General features: G+C 41.7%; 1 protein-coding gene across 1 annotated transcript; it reads right to left on the bottom strand.

The window, feature by feature from the left end:
• Window positions 1-15,381: 15,381 nt before the first annotated feature.
• On the bottom strand, window positions 15,382-16,972 carry KLHL13 (kelch like family member 13; the record flags this gene model as incomplete). Its single annotated transcript, XM_018044300.1, is given in 1 exon segment — window positions 15,382-16,972. A coding segment is annotated over 1 exon segment (488 nt), but the record flags the coding sequence as incomplete, so codon positions are not given.
• Between the last annotated feature and the right edge of the window lie 2,620 nt (window positions 16,973-19,592).

Below are 19,592 nucleotides of genomic sequence, written 5' to 3'. Positions count from 1 at the left end.
CCACTGACGCCCAGGCACCCTAGAGCCCGTGCGCTGCAACAAGAGAAGGCGCCGCAGTGAGAAGCCCGAGCACTGGAACTAGAGTAGCCCCTGCTGGCTGCAACTAGAGAAAGCCTGCGCACAGCCACAAAGACCCAGCGCAACCAAAGATAAATGAAAGAAGTTCAGTAAAGTCTCTGTAATCTTTAAAAAAAAATAACCTGGAATGAACTTGGGTCCACTCTTAACCAAAGAGCCATTTTTCAGAGACATTCGGATAGTGGAAGGGCTCATTGTTCTACAACCAACTGTGGTCTTCAGTCCACCCTGACCCCACAACACCCCCCAGCTCCCCAGGCCAAGCAACTGTTGGTTTCCTACATATACTTAGAGTCTGAGCACTTTAGGTAGGTGGCTCTCTGGGCTCTTGGGTCTCTGTGAGCCTGGATGCTTGCTACATAAAGGAAAAGAGCAGAGCGAAAACTTGGTGCCAGGTGAGTGAAATGCTCAGTGTGTAGCTTCACTGGAAGACACCCATTGCCCCCAATCCCATGGACGTAGGAGCCTGGTAGGCTACAGTCCATGGGGTCACAAAGAGTCGGACACAACTGAGAGACTTCACTTTCACTTTCACTTAGAATCTGTTGGGACATTTTAATTTTCTATTGTGCCTTCCTGGACTTTTGATGACCACAAGAGAATCCCTGGCCATCCACACAGTGGTGTGCCTAGGATATCCATGACAAATGGGTGCCCAAATCTTATGATGGCCACCCTCAAAAATATCCAAGAACATGGGATATGCGGGACCTGGTCTGTGAGGTGCTCTCTGCTTCACTCCAAGAAGAGGTAACTGGCTGATGTGGGGGCACCCTGCCCAACGTGTTCACCATGAAGTTCTCTCTCCTCCCTCACAGCCTTCAGAGTCCTAAGCCCAACCTCCACAATGGGCTCAGCTCTCCCATATGCACGAAGACACCCTGCCATCTCACTTCCCTGGTGGCTCAGTGGTAAAGAATCTGCCTCCAATGCAGGAGACTCGGGTTTGATCCCTGGGTTTGGAAGGTTCCCCTAGAGGAGGAAATGACAACCCTCTCTAGTATTCTCGCCTGGAGAATTTCATGGAGAGAGGAGCCTGGTGGGCTATAGTCCACCGGGTCTCACAGAGTCAGAAACGACTGAGTGATTAACACTTTAACTTGCAGCTTGTTTAAAACTCTGAATCCTTGGGACTTCCCTGGTGGTCCAGTGGTTAAGACTTTGCCTTCCAATGCAGGGGGTGAGGGTTTGATCCCTGCTCAGGGAGCTAAGACCCCACATACCTCTTGGCCAGAAAACTAAAACATGAAACAGAAGCAACACAGAAGTAACAAATCCACTAAAGACTTTACAAATGGTCCACATCACAAAATCTTTAAAAATAATAAACAAAAAAACTCTGACTCCTTAACCAGTGACCACACATGTTTCCCTAGGATGCAAAGTTGGGAACACCTCTTCGATGGATGATTGGATGTCTGTTCAACTTCCAAAGACCCCCACCCTTTCCGTGGACTCCCTCTCAGATCTCTCTCACTCAGATATGTTCCTGGAAAAGAACCAGATCTGCCCACTTCTATGAAGGCACATAGAGGGAGGGTCAAGGAGGGAATCTATCAAAGGGGAGAAAGAGCAGCCACCAGATGTGACAATGGGCAGTGCTATGGATGCCAGCCATGTCTCAGGTGCCCCCAACACAATATTCCTTGTGTGGTCTCTCAGGATGGAGCTCCATGCTTGAGATTTCTTCTCAGATGATAGTAATGGGCATCCTTTGAGTCACTGGCCTCAATGGTCTCAGAATCTCCTTCAGCCTCCAGGCTCAGGACTCAAAGTGGTTGGATTCCTACTATAGAATTTAAAGACTCTTTCATTCAATAATAAATAAATAAATATCTATCGAGCCCTGTGAAACTTCCGTACGTGACCTGACCTGACCAGACCACAATGGCCATCTCTGCCCCTTGCCATCTGTACACTGAAGGGCCATGTGTCTAATTCCCTAGACTTCCTGATAAAGAATCTGCTTGCCAGTGTGGGAGATACCAGAGATGTGGGTTTAATCCCTGGGTTGGGAAGATCCGCTGGAGGAGAAAATGGCAACCCACTCCAATATTCTTGCCTAGAATATCCTATGGACAGAGGAGCCTGGGGGGCTACAGTCCATGGGGTCACAAGAGTTGGACACAATTGAGCACACACATACCACACCAGGGACCTTGCCTTCCCAGGCACTCCCAGCTCCTGCCCCACAGAACCGTCAGTATCATCAATCAAGTTTCCCCAGTTCATTAAGATATTTATCAGCCCAGTGCTAAGTGGAAATGAATGTGAAACACAAGGAACCTTAGAAAGCAGAGGGACAGAAAGCAGTCAGAAAAAATGATCCTATGACAGAACCCTAAGAGTCTCATAGAAGTAGCTCACTGGACCCGGCTCTCGAGCCTGTTCCCGTGTTCCCCTAGCCCATGGTGGAGACTGGGGTTTCCTCTTTGGGAGCCATCCACAGCCTCCTGTTGGAAACCCTGATCCACAGGGTCTGGGCCCTGTTTCAATCATTTGTAAGCAATTTCTCGCTGCGAACCCTTGTGCATAACTTTGGGTCCGAAGTTGTTCTCTCACACATCAGAGCTCGTGACTCAGTTTCCCCCTGTATTTGGACAAGAGGAAATTATTATCCACTTGACAAGAGAGTTTCACACTGAATGGACAGAGGTTCTGACTCTGGCACTGGGCTTTAGGAACTCCCCCCAGGACTGAGCAGTAGGAGTGAAATTCATGAGCTTTTCTTGCACCTGCTACCCTGATCTTGCAGTCTGAGGTTGTAGCAGATGGGGCTCCCTCATTGATACCTGAAAAAGCAATCTATTCTCATCCTCTCCCTGACTTCACAATCTCAAGCCCCATGAGATCTTCATGACTGACAGACCCTGCATGAGATCCTGCCAGTTCCCTGGCAACAAGCTGCTCTTAAATCAAGGAGATGGGACTCTTGTGCTGTGGCAGCATCTGCTAGTGCTTCACCGCAGTTGTCTCTTTCTTCTGAGTCCAACCTTAGATTTTGTTTCCTAACCTCTTTGAAAGTCATATAGGAAGTTCTATACCACAACCAGATCTGGCCCCCAAACCCTCTCACTTGGTCCTCAGTTAGTCCCTCCCCCCCCGATTCACCCTCACTGAGCTGGAGATGATCGTGGCTATTTGCAAAGTCATAGATGAGACAGCTGGCTCCTGAGTGATCGCCAAGAGCAGAGCCACCCTTGGGCCAGAATGCAACTTGCCTGGTATATGGGTGCAAAGTAAGCATCTTGACTCTGAGCCATTCTCATTTGGTGGTCTGTTTGTTACAGCAGTTTAGCTTACCTTAAGAAATTTTTTTTTTTTAAATCTCTCTTTTTCTTAGTTTTGTACCCAGAGATGGCCCAGGCCCACTTCTCAGGCTTCTGGCCTCACTCCTGAGAGCTCTGAAAAAAATGGCAGCCTTCTGAACTTCTGATGAAAAATCCTATTGTTGGAGATATATTCACTGATGACGATCATTAGCCCTTTTAGGACATTAGTCTATGGCAACTGCTTCCTTTGCTAGAGGTCTAGAATACTCAGGGACTGGGCTGGTGGCCTCCTTCCTTCCTGTCTCACTGACATGTGTTCTAGAATTGTTCTCTTCTATCCAGGCTTCAACAAAGGAGTAAGAGAGAGTTGGGGAACAAGGGGACATTTAAATGTTTAGTGGATATTTTCATGGATACTGGAGTAAGAAATTATGAATTTTGTTAGCCAGGATAATAGGATTGGTGTTAAGAAGGAAAAAAATCTCTTAGGTTTAAATATATGTAATGAAGTATTTGGGGCTTCCCAGGTGGCTCCGTGGTAAAGAATTCACCTGCCAATGCAGGAGATAGACGTGGGTTCAATCCCTGGGTTGGGAAGATTCCCCTGGAAAAGGGAATGGCACCCTGGGAATGTAGAATACTGGAGAATCCCATGGACAGAGGAGCCTGGTGGGCTACAGTTCATGGGGTCGCCAAGAGTCAGACACAACTGAGCACTCACAGCACCACACCGAGATACTTGGGGAATAAACATCCTAATGTGCAGGATTTCCTTTAAAATACTTTAACAGAAAATCAGATGAAACAAATGTGACAGAATGTAACTGTTACACATAAGGAATAGATCTGCAGGTGTTCATCATACAATTTTCCCTACATGTCAGTATGTTTGAAAATTTTACTAATAAAAATGAAATGTAAAATCAAAAGTTTTCATTTCTGGGAAACAGTCCTCAAATTGAAGACTTCCTGGCACAATTAAGGACACAGCAAACTAGTGTGTCCCTCTCTCTCCTCCCCTTGATGACTCTGACCTTGCCCTTCCCAAGCTCATTCAGGCACAGGGAACTATAGTCAATATCTTGTAATAACTTATAATCAAAAATAATTTCAAAAATAGTGTATGTTTATATGTATAACTGAATCATCTTGCTGTGCACCTGAAACATTGCAAGTCAACTATACTTTAATTTAAAATATATATATATATATATTAAGAAAAAAAGTTCACACAAGATAAAAGGCAGCACGTGGGTCCCCCTCAAAGCCTGTGCACCTGATTCAGCTCTTCCTGCCAACTCCCTAACTTCAGATACCTGACTTTGGAAGCACACATTCCTGGCGGTGATCACCCCTGCCTCGGCACTGGATCAGTTGGATTGGCCACCCACCCCCATACCACCTGACACTGCCTTGACTTTGGAAACCTCTCACTCCTGAGTCAGCTGTCCCACACATTCTATTCCGGACCTTGAATTGGTGGAGAGATGCAGAGTGCAGAGTGTTAGTGGCTCAGTCATGTCCGACTCTTTGTGACCCCATGGACTGGGGCCCACTAGGCTCCTCTGTCCTTTCAGTTTTCCAGGTAAGAATACTGGAGTGGGTAGCCATTCCCTTCTCCAGGGGATATTCCTGACCCAGGGATTGAACTCAGATCTCTTGCAATGCAGGCAGATATCTTTACCATCTGAGCCACCAGGGAAGCCCGAACTGGTGGAGTTGTATGGCCTAAGCACACACTTCCTAGAAGCCTCCCAAATGCATGCACACCATCCCTGTAAGCTTCACAATTCCTCTAGCAGGATAGAGTCTTATAATCTCTTTTACCAAGGGCATCAAAGACCGAATGGGAAAAATGTGGGAGAGCTTCTAGCACAGGGACAGAAAGGGGACACCAGATATGAGGTCAAGGATATCCAAACCTTTACCAGCTCTTGTGGCCACTACGGAGCCTACTCTTGTCCCAAGTGTGTTGACCACCAGTCATTCTGGTCCCAAGGACACAACTCTAGGCCTCCTGACTTTTGCATGCTGTGCCTCAGCTTCTTCCTTCTTGCCTGAGAGCAGGACCTGTCCCTGGCTCAGATGTGCTGACCGCTTTTGGGTGTCCTGCTGCTACGTTCCCAGTCTTAGTTCCAAAAATCTGCTACAGCAACTTCATCACACATTGTTGGTGTTTAACAGTTTGGAGGCTGCTTTTTTTTTTATTAAAAAAAAAAAAAAAGAGTCCAAAACACTCACTCGGAGATCCTTGCTCAGGTTTTGTCATTGTACATTTGTGTCTCTACCTGCACCAAGATGCTGTAGAGTGAAGGTGATGGGCAATGAGAGGCAGCAGCCTGAGTTCTGCCTCCTGACCACCTCCCGTGAGGGCCTTCTGAAGGAGGCAGGGCTGCTGGAGCCTGGGGTGGGGGGGGGAGATAGCAGATGGAGAGGTACTTCCTGAGCCCTCAGGGGGGCTCAGTACTTCTGACAAACTCTGTTAGCTTTTGAGAAATATTTGACCTCTTGACGGCAAACACACACACTCATTTTTCTTTGGACCTGAATGGGGTTACTCTGTGTAGCTTGAACTGTATTGTTATTTTTTAAATATTTATTTATTTACCTGCACTGGGTCTTAGTTGCAGCACGTGAGATCTAGTTCCCTGATCAAGGATCGAACCTGCATCCCCCGCACTGGAAGCACAGAGTCTTAGTTAGTGAACCTCTAGGGAAGTCTCTGAACTTGTTTCTGTTGACATCAATTTGGGGAGCATCTCAACTCAGATTAATTTCCCCATTCACTGGGAATGTTCCCCTTTCTAGGGATCGAGTTCCTGCCCCTCACATTGGTGCCCCGAGGCCCTCGTGTATTCATCCAAAGGTAAGTGATTTAACAGGAACGTCGCTCAGTCGTGTCCGACTATTTGCGGCCCCATGGACTGTAGCCTACCAGGCTCCTCTGTCCATGGGATTTTCCAGTCAAGAGTACTGGAATGGATTGCCATTTCCTTCTCCAGCAGATCTTCCTGACCTAGGGATCGAACCCGGGTCTTCTGCATTGTAGACAGACGCTTTACCGTCTGAGCCACCAGGGAAGTCCAAGTGATCTAAACCCATCCTATTTCTGTGCTTCTCAATGAGTTTTCAACTGATGATGGCAAGAAGGGAGTATTTTCTCCATTGTGAGGGAAAGGCAGGGGTTCTCAGGCCACTGCCATGTCAGAGAGGCTACTCCATGGGAGGAAGCAATGAATCCAGCCCTCAGAGAAAAGCAGAGTCAGAGTGCTGACAGTCTTTGAGTCCTTCTGGTTTTCTCCATGTTCCAGCGGCAGCTAGGGTCTTCCTATGGTTGTATAGGATGCCCCAATGAAAGTGAAAGTGAAGTCGCTCAGTCTTGTCTGACTCTTTGCGACCCTGTGGACTGTAGCCCACCAGGCTCCTCCCTCCATGGGATTTTCCAAGCAAAAGTACTGGAGTGGCTTGCCATTTCCTTCTCCAGGGGATCTTCCCGACCCAGGGATCAAACCCGGGTCTCCCGCATTCCAGGCAGATGCTTTAACTTCTGGGCCACCAGGGAAGCTCTATATGCCCCAATAACTGGTCTAATATTTTTATTTGAGCATGAGCTGGTTGGAGTTTGGTTTCTAGGCTTGCAGTCAGAACCTTTTTGCTTTCCCTATTTATTAATGTCTATTATAGAAAGGCCTTCAGGAAAAGATTTGTGTGATTAATCAAAATCATGGGCTGCTGCCATGATTGTGTACCACTTAAGATATAGGGTTGGCCACAAACTTCTTTCCAGTTTTCATATGGAAAAACCCAGAAGGGATTTTTGGTCAACCCAGTCCATTCAGAGTATGTGTTCTATTCTAATGTGATTTTTCTGTGAATTCTGAAGAAAGTGAAAGAAGAGAGTGAAAAAGTTGGCTTAAAGCTCAACATCCAGAAAACTAAGATCATGGCATCCAGTCCCATCATTTCATGGCAAATAGATGGGGAAACAGTGGAAACAGTGGCTGACTTTATTTTTCTGGGCTCCAAAGTCACTGCAGATGGTGATTGCAGCCATGAAATTAAAAGATGCTTACTCCTTGGAAGGAAAGTTATGACCAACCTAGATAACATATCCAAAAGCAGAGACATTACTTTGCCAACAAAGGTCCATCTAGTCAAGGCTATGGTTTTTCCTGTGGTCATGTATGGATGTGAGAGTTGGACTGTGAAGAAAGCTGAGTGCCGAATAATTGATGCTTTTGAACTGTGGTGTTGGAGAAGACTCTTGAGAGTCCCTTGGACTGCAAGGAGATTCAGCCAGTCCATCCTAAAGGAGATCAGTCCTGGCCATTCATTGATAGGACTGATTTTGAAGCTGAAACTCCAATACTTTGGCCACCTGATGCGAAGAGTTGACTCATTTGACAAGACCCTGATGCTGGGAGAGATTGAGGGCAGGAGGAGAAGGGGACGACAGAGGATGAGATGGTTGGATGGCATCACTGACTCAATGGACACGGGTTAGGGTGGGCTCCGGAAGTTGGTGATGGACAGGGAGGCCTGGTGTGCTGCAGTTCATGGGGTCACGGAGTCAGACATGACCGAGCAACTGAACTGAACTTATAAGGCTAGGAGAGAACTTATACATCATTGTGGCTGCCTGGGTTTAATCACTGATGGAGTTGGTAGGTTTTCAGATAAGACATGAGAACTGAGAAATCAGACCTTAAGTGATGTATCTTTTGGAACTTTGCTTTTTGGTGTCAGGACTTCAAATAACCGAGGAGTCCACATTAAAACATTTTGTTTATATTATAACCACACACACACACACACACGCACACACACACACACAAGTATTGTTTGGTGAATTTTTTCTTTTGATTAAATACATTTATATGTGTATATTTAATATATGTAAATATACACATATACATAGTCAAAAGAAAAATTCACAAAACAATACTTAAATGTGTGATCTAGGGCATACTCTATTTTTAATTCCATTTCTGTACAAAATGTTTCTAAAACTGATCTTAGAACTCAGCAGTTCTCAAACTTTTGGGTCTCAGGGCTTCTTTATATTCTTAAATTTTGAGGACACCAGAGATTGTGTTTATGTGCATTACAGCTATTGATGTTTATTGTATTAGAAACAAAGGATGACAGGTTTTTAAATACAAGAATATCCAAGCTCATATCCAATTACCTGACAGAGCAATGGCATCACTGTTTGTCCTTCAATCTCTGGAAAATGCCACCATACACTTGCAAATGAGATCTTAGTATGATGAGAATGATTTTGACTTCTAGAATTCCCTGAAAGAGTCTCAGGAACACCAGGTTGCCTGGACCACACTTTGTAAATTTCTGTACTCAGACTTGAAAAACATGAATCTAGAAAAAGCCCAGGCTGATTACGGACAAACGGAACCAAAAAAAATCAAATTAGCTACATTTCCTTCTCCATGTTTCCCTCTTGTTCTTCTCAAGTGAGGAAAGTATTATGGTTAATTCCTCAACAATGATTTTGCATCAGATAGTTAATCTAAGCCAATCCATGCACAGCACTCCCCTAGCAACATGTCCACGGGCAAATTGTATGTCCTAAGTTGGCTCCAACAGACTAAAGAGAATTTAAATTCCACGATTGAGAGAGAGGTTTTCTCTCTCTCTGGATGTGAACAAGGAATGCTACTGGCAAAATACAGTGCTTACAAATGTTATTGCAAATAGAGTGGGGATATGAGAGAGAGAGAGAAAAAAAAAAAAAACCTGGGAGTTTGACAACACTGAGCTAATTACATTGTGCCTGGGGCCTCCTTTACCTCCAGTGAGCTTTGCAGCTCTGAGAAAACGCATTTCCTTATTGTTAGAGTTGGGGATCAGTTACTTGCAGCAGAAAAGATATTGACACACTGAGATTTGGGGGAAGACTTGTTAAATATCCCATCCTGCACTTTGCTGGTTACAGAGTATTTTAAAGGGCATGTTGTGTGTGACTCTACCTAGCATAGAACCAGCAAGTTGGTAGTTTGGATAATTAGATCCAGTTGATCAGGGGACAGGAGCTAGGGTTTCAGGGACTGACTGCCCCTTTCTTATGCATATTCTTTTATTTATAGCTTTGTGGCAAGAAAAGTTGCATTAATGCAAACACTCTTTTCTTTGTAGATTTCCAGTCATTCATTTTATAAACATCTATTTATGTGATTTGCTCAGATGTGGCTTCTTCACACACCCATCCTAGCCTCCGGCACACCACATTGTAAGCGTCGATCTACCCAACTAGACTGAGCTCCTTGAGGACAGGGATTCAGTTTCACTCATTTTTATAGACCCTAGGACTCTTTATTGACTGATAATAAATAGGTTCACAATGAATGTCTGTTGAAAGAATAAATGAATGATAATGAAATATGCTCCTTTAAAACAGAGGTCAGCAAACCCCTGACCATGGACCAAGTCTGCAATGTGGCCTATTATGCTATGGTCCAATAGCTAAGGATATTCTTTATTTTTTTTTCTTTATTTTTTTAAATGGCTAAAAATTCAAAAGGAGAACAATATTTTGTAATTTATTACATGATATTCAAATTTCAGTGTCCTAAAGTTTTATTGGAACACAGTGACAGTCATTCATTTACACATTCTGTACATTTTCCAACTACAACAGCAGAGATGAGTCATCATGACAAAGACCAATGGTCCAACAGAGATGAAAATGTTTACATTTTTCTAGAAAAAGTTTGCCAACCTGTTGAGGTGGCAAGAATACACAGAACTGTACAAAAAGGAGCTTCACAACCAAGATAATCACGATGGTATGATCACTCACCTAGAGCCAGACATCCTGGAATGTTAAGTCAAGTGGGCCTTAGAAAGCATCACTACAAACTAAGCTAGTGGAGGTGATGGAATTCCAATTGAGCTTTTTCAAACCCTGAAAGATGATGCTGTGAAAGTGCTGCACTCAATATGCCAACAAATTTGGAAAACTCAGCAGTGGCCACAGGACTGGAAAAGGTCAGTTTTCATTCCAATCCCAAAGAAAGGCAATGCCAAGGAATGCTCAAACTACCGCACAATTGCACTCATCTCACATGCTAGTAAAGTAATGCTCAAAATTCTCCAAGCCAGGCTTCAGCAATACATGAACCGTGAACTTTCAGATGTTCAAGCTGGTTTTAGAAAAGGCAGAGGAACCAGAGATCAAATTGCGAACATCCGCTGGATCATCAAAAAAGCCAGAGAGTTCCAGAAAAAACATCTATTTCTGCTTTATTGACTATGCCAAAGCCTTTGACTGTGTGGATCACAATAAACTGTGGAAAATTCTGAAAGAGATGGGAATCCCAGACCACCTGACCTGCCTCTTGAGAAACCTGTATGCAGGTCAGGAAACAACAGTTAGAGCTGGACATGGAACAACAGACTGTTCCAAATAGGAAAAGGAGTACGTCAAGGCTGTATATTGTCACCCTGCTTATTTAACTTCTATGCAGAGTACATCATGAGAAACGCTGGTCTGGAAGCACAAGCTGGAATCAAGATTGCCGGGAGAAATATCAATAACCTCAGATATGCAGATGACATCACCCTTATGGCAGAAAGTGAAGAGGAACTAAAAAGCCTCTTGCTGAAAGTGAAAGTGGAGAGTGAAAAAGTTGGCTTAAAGCTCAACATTCAGAAAACGAAGATCATGACATCTGGTCCCATCACTTCATGGGAAATAGATGGGGAGACTGTGGAAACAGTGTCAGACATTATTTTCATGGGCTCCAAAATCACTGCAGATGGTGATTGCAGCCATGAAATTAAACGACGTTTACTCCTTGGAAGGAAAGTTATGACCAACCTAGATAGCATATTCAAAAGCAGAGATATTACTTTGCCAACAAAGGTCTGTCTAGTCAAGGCTATGGTTTTTCCTGTGGTCATGCATGGATGTGAGAGTTGGACTGTGAAGAAAGCTGAGCATCGAAGAATTGATGCTTTTGAACTGTGGTGTTGGAGAAGACTCTTGAGAGTCCCTTGGACTGCAAGGAGATCCAACCAGTCCATTCTAAAGGAGATTAGTCCTGGGTGTTCATTGAAAGGACTGATGCTAAAGCTGAAACTCCAGTACTTTGGCCACCTCATACGAAGAGTTGACTCATTGGAAAAGACACTGATGCTGGGAGGGATTGGGGGCAGGAGGAGAAGGGGACGACAGAGGATGAGATGGCTGGATGGCATCATTGACTCGATGGACATGAGTTTGAGTGAACTTCGGGAGTTGGTGATGGACAGGGAGGCCTGGCGTGCTGCGATTCATGGGGTCGCAAAGAGTCAGACATGACTGTTTCCTGCTTTGTTTGTTTTTGACAGAGCTGTGGCCTTTATTCTCATTTTTTAAAGTTCAATCTTCATTTATCATAGTCCTATTGCCAAATAACATGCAAGGTGAAGAAGCATTGGGCTGATTAGTGGAGACAGCATGGAATACTAAATTTAAATAGAGAATGAATACATCCCTAAAACTACCATTTAATACAAAAACCTGTAATCACTTTTAAAATACTAATAAAAGATAGAGAATGAAATATCTACTCTGAGATTTTAATTATACAAATTACTTAGTTCACTGATGAAATAAATATTTTAATTATCTAGGATCACCTTGTTAGGGGAAGCACACTGACCGAAACTGCCCACCCTGGCCCAGCACCACAGTAACCATTTGCATGAGTTGTTTTATGACAGGAGGTCCTGGTAAGGAAAACAGAACTAATAAGCCACCACCAACCAGAAGAGTTCAGGAAAGGTCAAAAGGAGACACCACATGTCCGACCACCTCCCAGAATCCTTCTCACTGTCATTCATCTTGGCTGAACAAAGCCTGCACCACCAGGAAGGACTCTGAATCAGAATGATTGGCTAAGGACAACCTGGAAACTAATCTGATCACCGTAAAACCCAAGCCTTGGCAGAGCAGTTCTCCTGGGTTCCCTTACCCTACTGTTCTCCACCCGGGTGCCCCTTCCCAATAAAATCTCTTGCTTTGTCAGCACATGTGTCTCCTTGGACAATTTATTTCTGAGTGTTAGACAAGAGTCCAGTTTCGGGCCCTGGAAGGGGTCCCCATTCCTGAAACACTATTGCTTAATTCAATGGACATCTGATTTGACCACATTAATATTTTAATATTTTTACACTGATATAAACCCAATATATTGCTGAGTAGTTAAACCTCACTTAATACAGGGGTTAGAAGTCTTACTCTAAAAAAAAAAAAAAAGAAGTCTTACTCTAAATACTGTATTGACATATTTTGTATCAGTAATTAAAATGCACAGATGATCTAGAATGTATTTCATATCAGGAAATACATTAATATATCAAAAAATATATTGTTATACAAAATTATTTATACTGATTTGAAATGATAATAGTGTAAAAGCAAAATACATTTAGCTATAGTTACTAATATGGGGGGAGATGAATGACTTTTTTCTTCCTTGTATTTACCAATTTTTCTCTATTTTGCCTGTTTATAATTACCAAGAATTTTAAAACACTGCATGATTTGACCCACTTAAAACAAAATTCCTGGAATCCTTGTGAACTTATTTCACATTTACTTTGCTGCCCACATATTCCAAGAGCTCTCTGATATGGAAAGGACTAAACCTGAGGTCTGGTGCCTTGAAAATAAAACACAAAATAGCCAAGAATAAAATTAGAGGCAGAGCCAACTTTTCCATAGTAAGGTAAAGGAAATCTGCTTACCATTCTTGGGCGGGGTTGGGGGTATTGGGGAGGGGGGAAATACACAAAGGCGCTTGAAATGGAAAAAAAGGTCACAGACTAATTAAATAAAATACCACATAATTGCCTTGTGGGCCACTCGCTCAGGGGCTCATGAAAGGGAGTTATTTTAGCCACTTCCAAAGAGACAATACACACGTATATATTGTTAAGTCCCTAAAGTAACAAGAGAGAGGAAACAGGTTCGGGTTATCATCTTTCTTTTCAGGACAAAACTTGATTATGCGATAAATTTTTTAAAATTCTTGAAATAGGCAAAGTAGCTTTTTTCTTTCATCTTCTGCACTCTACCAGCCTTGACCAGGAAGGGAAATGATGACCCTTTTGAGATTTAATACATTAAACATATATTATATTAACATAACATTTAACATTTACTGCATTATAACTCAATAATTCCTTTTTCAAGTAAAACAAGAACCTAAGAAAGGCAAATGTGAGAAATGTTTGTATAGTCAAACAATGACTGGCAGATATTTTTTATAAAGAAAAATGGTTAATTTGCTATGAAAGAAAATGTGTAGTAATTTACCAGCTGTTGGAATTGTTTAATAACAGCACTTGTGTGACATGCATTGCTGTTCTAAATAACATATGACATGGATGCAGAAAAGGTAAGCTGTCAAACAGAATCTGTGTGCTTTGTTATTCCCTGTGGCAAACTGGGAACAAATCACAGACCCTATTTCCTCTTCTTTCTGGGCATGCGGCTGTCTGATATTTTCCAGTCCCCTTTGGGCTTCTGTGTGGACACAGAACTGATTTCTGACCAGCAGAATGTGAGTAGATGTGATGTAAGCCTCTTTCAACCCAACCCCCCTCATGCCTTCAATGCTCCCTTTTTCTTCTGCTAACTGAATGGAGAGGATTCTGAGGACCCTTAGAGGAGAGTTGCCTGACCAGGAAAACTCACACTGGACTCTGTCTTGTATACACTCCCACATTTGGGCAGTTGTTAACTATGTACAAATGGTTGAATCCATTCTGCCTATAAAGAGAACTGAAAATATGTGGCCAGTTACTGTGACTTAAGAAGTACAGACATAGAGGTAGAGAACAAATGTATGGATACAAAGGGGGAAAGGGGTAGGGTCGGAGGAATTGGGAGATTGAGATTAACACATACACTATTGATACTATGTATAAAATAGGTAACTGACAAGAACCTGTTTAATGCACTGTGGTGAGCTGAATGCAAAGGCAGTCCAAAAAACAGGAGATGTATGTATACATATAGCTGATTCACTTTGCTATACAGTAGAAACTAACACATTATGAAGCAACCATACCCTAATGAAAACTAATTAGAAAAAAGAATAATCCTGCCAAGACAATCTTTCAAATTCAAACTAGGCCTCTCCTAACATTCAAAAGTACCACTGATGGGAAAATGGTTTTCTTTGTTATGATTAATTCAAGACAAAGGTAGTGACAGGGTACTGCCAATTACCCACTGGTTAAGAACTTTGGTGATACTCGTTGGTCTGAAATAGCTCAAAATTTTTGGTTCAGATTTAACCTGGTCATTTGCAGATGAAGTAGGAAAAATCATACACATGGCCCTAACATAATGGTCAAACAATAACCTACAAAAACTTTTTCTTTATACTCCTTGGTTGAGAACAAATCTCTTAGGTTATTTTACACAATCTCTTCTTGTTAGACAAGATGGATCTTCTCGAAGAGCAGGAAAACTGACCTCAGAAATTCCATTGCTCTTGTGGTTTAGACATATTAACCTGTAGGGATGGGGAGAGGCCAATGAGCATCTTCTACAAACTATTTTAAGTGAAAGTTGCTCAGTCCTGCCTGACTCTTTGCGACCCCATGGACTACACAGTCCATGGAATTCTCCAGGCCAGAATACTGGAGTGGGTAGCTTTTCCCTTCTCCAGGGGATCTTGTCAACCCAGGAATCGAACCCAGGTCTCCCGTATTGCAGACTATTTTGGGTTGGCCAAAAACTTCATTTGGGTTTTTCTGTAAGATGGGTATAAAAAACTGAATGAACTTTTTGGTTAACCCAATAACTCCTCAAAAACAACCAACAAGGAGTTTTCACCAATGAAGCTGGACCTGGTCAAATTCTTTTTTCCTTGAATGAAAGATACTAGTATTCAGTAATCCAAGCTGTTCAGTACTCTTAAGTTCTAATCATTTAGATCTTGGCACACTAAAAAAAAAAAAGATATTTAATAAAAGTAAGTCAAATCAGACAATAATAGAATATCTCACACCAAAATGACATCAAATGTTTTTTATTGAACAAAAAAGATAGAACATGGAAGTTGAATTCACTGAGCAAAAGCAGCTCACCAGGTGAAGCTGCTATATTGTGTGCTAAATAATCTTATGAACTGAGTATACAGAATACATATAATATGTAAGTTATCTCAACAGCAAAGGAGAAGGTGTAGATTACAGTTTTGGAGGGAAAAATCTGGTCAAATGACAAATTTAGTTGCTCAAAATTTCTAGCCCTTGTCCACCTAAATTCAGTATGATTCTACATATGTGCATTCAGTATGTGCATACTGAATTCCCATTTTAACTGAAGCTGCTTTTTGGAAGAAATTTAAAAGTATTTATTTTTTCGCATTAATTTGACATTCTAGTCAATTTTTAAAAATTTCCTTTTTGACATATATGGGTGCATGTATTTATACACACCTAAAAACCCCCAAACCCTTGTTTACAAGTTGAGGGGTCATGCTGTTTTTTTAAAATTAAGATTGGTGAATTTCAATGATTATTTCTCCTGTGCATCTAAGAAATTGGATGTGTTTTCAATGCACCCCCACAGACAGGAGGGCTGACAGATATGTCAAAAATACTTTATGGAAAGAGGCAGGTAGCTCATGCGAGTTGGCAACCTTTTGTCTGGTGTCTCCTGTTGGAACTGGCTGTCTCCCTCTAACATCTCACAGTCAAAGATGAAAGGAAAACTTTTTACTTTGAAGCCTAGTTAGCACAGTTGCACATTTACTATAATCCACCTTTTAACTTGGTTTATTGGGCTTTTCTAATGTAAGATGACAAACACCTTACATCCAGTACACAGCATCAAAAAGTACTGAAGAAACATCTTATAGACAATACTTTTTTTTTCTTGTATGTTAAATATCAGCTTCTATGGGATACATTTCCAGAATGGTTTGTTACCACTTTATAAACACTCGAAGCCAAACAAACAGCACAAAGAACATCAATGTCTTTTTTCCAATATTTGTATCAATTACTGGAGGATAATCCTAACATACACTACTTAAGGAGAGGGGGCAAAAGAAGAGAATTCATGACACACTGCAAAGATAGGACTACAGCATCTTAGTTGCAGGGACGATTTTACGGTGCAGAAAGAGGGGACTCTCTAGAAGGTGATGGTGTGGTTTCTTCAGGTGGAAAAACCGTGAGTGTGCAAGCTCGGATGCCACCCAGGGATTCTGGGAGATCAAACACCTTATGCCATTCATCTTTATCTGGATCATATTTCTGCACGATCTCTACCATACAACGATTATTCCACGAATACCCACCAACCACGTAGATTTTATTTTCAAAGACAGCGACCCCAACATCACTCTGCCCTCTTAACATAGCAGCAATTGGGGTCCACTGGTCAAGGATCGGTGAGTAGTATTCACAGCTTAGGACATCGTCATAATCACTGGTTCCTCTGAAGTGATTGCCGCCGATGACATAGAGCCTTTCTCCCACAGTGCACATGCAATGCAGACCTCTGACAGTGGTCATCGGCGCCTTCTGGATCCATTTGTCAGTATCAGGGTCAAAGCACATGAGCTCCTTTTGGAAAGTGTCATGAGTAATTCCTCCTGAAGAATGAAAATTATAGGTGGGAGGTAAACGGATTAATATGAAAATGCAAAAGTTAACAGAAGGCTCTCTGTCACAGATGATTCACTTTTAGCCACATATTATGACATTTTAGAGTTTATCAAGTGTGTTCTTATACATGTCTGCCTGCTATAACTACTTTCTCTGGATTAAAAATAAAGAAAATAATATTTTCATCTCCTTAAAGAACAAAAGTGTAGCTTATATTATTGTAATGACTTTCTCAAACAGAGACCCAAGGGATTTAAGAGGCTTTACAGAACGAAAATATATTTTGGCTACTTTTTGAGTCGAGTTTACAGTTAATCCCAATTACAAAGCATCATTCACTCCTGCTGCTCTTTAAATGCTAGGTTTTCCCTTCCTCATTTGTCAAATAAGAACGGACACTCTAGCTCTCGAGTTAGGATTTTGATTATGAATTGAAATAAATAACAATGCTTTGGAAAAGTCAAAAGTGTTATGCAACTATACAGGCTTATACGAATATTCAGAACTGTTTTTGTAGACCTTAGGGTGAGGATGGGTAATGTCCTCTCTTAAAAAGTTAAAGAATTAGAATGCTGAATATACCTGGAATTTTGTATGTACAGTGATTCGTTGCTGATCTATTGAGTCCATATCATCTATAAAACATATTTTTAGATCATATTTCAATCAGTCTATACAATGAAAATATCAAACTATGTGTTCTGCAGCTTAGGGAGAAAACTAAACTAAGCTTCAGCCACATCATTCAAAACTCTACTATCTGGGGGCCAGATGGCCATCACTAGGTAGTTGGGGTTTTTTTTCTGCTTTTCTATATTTTTTTCTGTATTTCGCTGAGTTCCCAGCAAGCAAAACAGTGCTCTTTGGTTTGAAAATCAGCTGTGGTTTCCAGCCTACTCTTGACTGGGAAGGTCATTTGTGCAATATATGCTAGTTATGCCAAATCACCACTAGAACAATTCGAATGTCATTTTTTCCCACCAGAGAACTTGCAGCTCTCATTATAATAGCATAGCAGCCACACACAGAAAATAGGTAGATGGTGTAAATCATTGATTAGTGGAACATATGATTTCCTAGAAAGCTCTTTCAATATAAGGTGTCCCATAGTTTGCTCATAAATTTCACACCAGAANNACTTTAAGGAAAAAAAGATATTTCAAAATGTTAAATACCAGTTTGTTAATGGAGGTCTGCATCTAGTAAGACTCATCTCTTTAGATAGTTCTTTGCTGTTATGTGATGTTAATGCAAAATTTAATTGAATTTCTTAAAAAAACACTCTAAGTTTGTTTCTGAAGCTTATCTCAGTAATCTATCTTTGGATGAAGATCCAGATGCCTCATGACCTGCAACCAGGACTGGAAAAAGACATAATTTAAGAGACTGTCTCCAACCTGGATGGAAGGACTTTTTTTATCAGGAGAAACTACACTACACCAGGATGAGAAGACGATGACATCAGAGGTAGACAGCTTCCCTAAGATGCTGGACCTGATTCGTATGATCATTTATGTTTTCTTGGCTTCTTAGACCTTTGCATATAAGTCAAATGCTTTTCTATCACAGGCCTGATCCTATGCTAGTTTTAAAAATCAATCCAATTGTTGAGTTTGTGGCCAATTACCTGTGTCTAGTTCTGGGTTACCTTGGTAAATTTCTCTACTACCAGACTCTAACTGATTGGCCCTGAAAAAATTTACTTAAAAATTATAGTCATATTCAGGTCACTATGGTATTACTAGATAGGATCCCCTCACTGGGCCAATTAATAATGCCTGCTCTGACTCTGGCTATAAATTTGAGCTTTTTTTCTACTACCCAAGCTCAATCAGAACAAGAAGTTTCGACAAAGAAGGGAAAAATCTCCCACAATTATGGGATGGATATATATAGATAATACCAGGCTACAATAATTTAGGTTTAAAGTCTCCTCTGTTGGAAAAAATAAATAAATAAATAAATCATACTAAAGATAATCAGTCTAGTAACACTAAAAAAAACTGGGCTATGTGCCTTATAGATGGTGCCAATATATAATTTCCCTAAAAGATAAAGATTCTACAGGGCAGACTAAGTCAGATGACCTGAAGATATACTGGGCTACATCTAATGGAAGTTCTTAACATAAGTCTTACTTGTGACTTTACTAATACTGCTGGCTATGTTATTTGTATTTCCCCTGTCTTACAAAATTGCTGTTTCTTACACTGTCCAATATGTGTGTGAGGCCTCTAATAGAACAATATATAGTCCCATATGAGATCGATGATGGTAACAGTGTAACTCTAGATATGGCAAAAAGCAACAAGAGGGAATATTTTCCCTGGACCAAAAAGCTAGTAAGACAGGTGGTCCAGAGAATTTTAGATACTGTTTTATGGCCTAGTCCAGTAACAGCACATTGAGTGGCCTGTTTACCTGAGAATGGACACTCTCAGCACCATGAGATAAAATAGTCATGAAGTGGCCCCCCTCATAATCATGGTCAAGTTTATGAGCAAAATGGGGCTCTGCCAACTGAAGACACACTCGCCCATCTGCATCTACGAAGATTAAATCATGGCCGCTGCAACTGCTGACTTTGAACGCCCCTGAAAGGAGTTC

The sequence above is a fragment of the Capra hircus genome (assembly GCF_001704415.2).
Source record: "Capra hircus breed San Clemente chromosome X unlocalized genomic scaffold, ASM170441v1, whole genome shotgun sequence".
In the NCBI taxonomy this organism is placed as follows: domain Eukaryota; kingdom Metazoa; phylum Chordata; class Mammalia; order Artiodactyla; family Bovidae; genus Capra; species Capra hircus.
The sequence above is the reverse complement of the archived record's forward strand: the minus strand, read 5'-3'. Positions and strand labels throughout refer to the sequence as shown.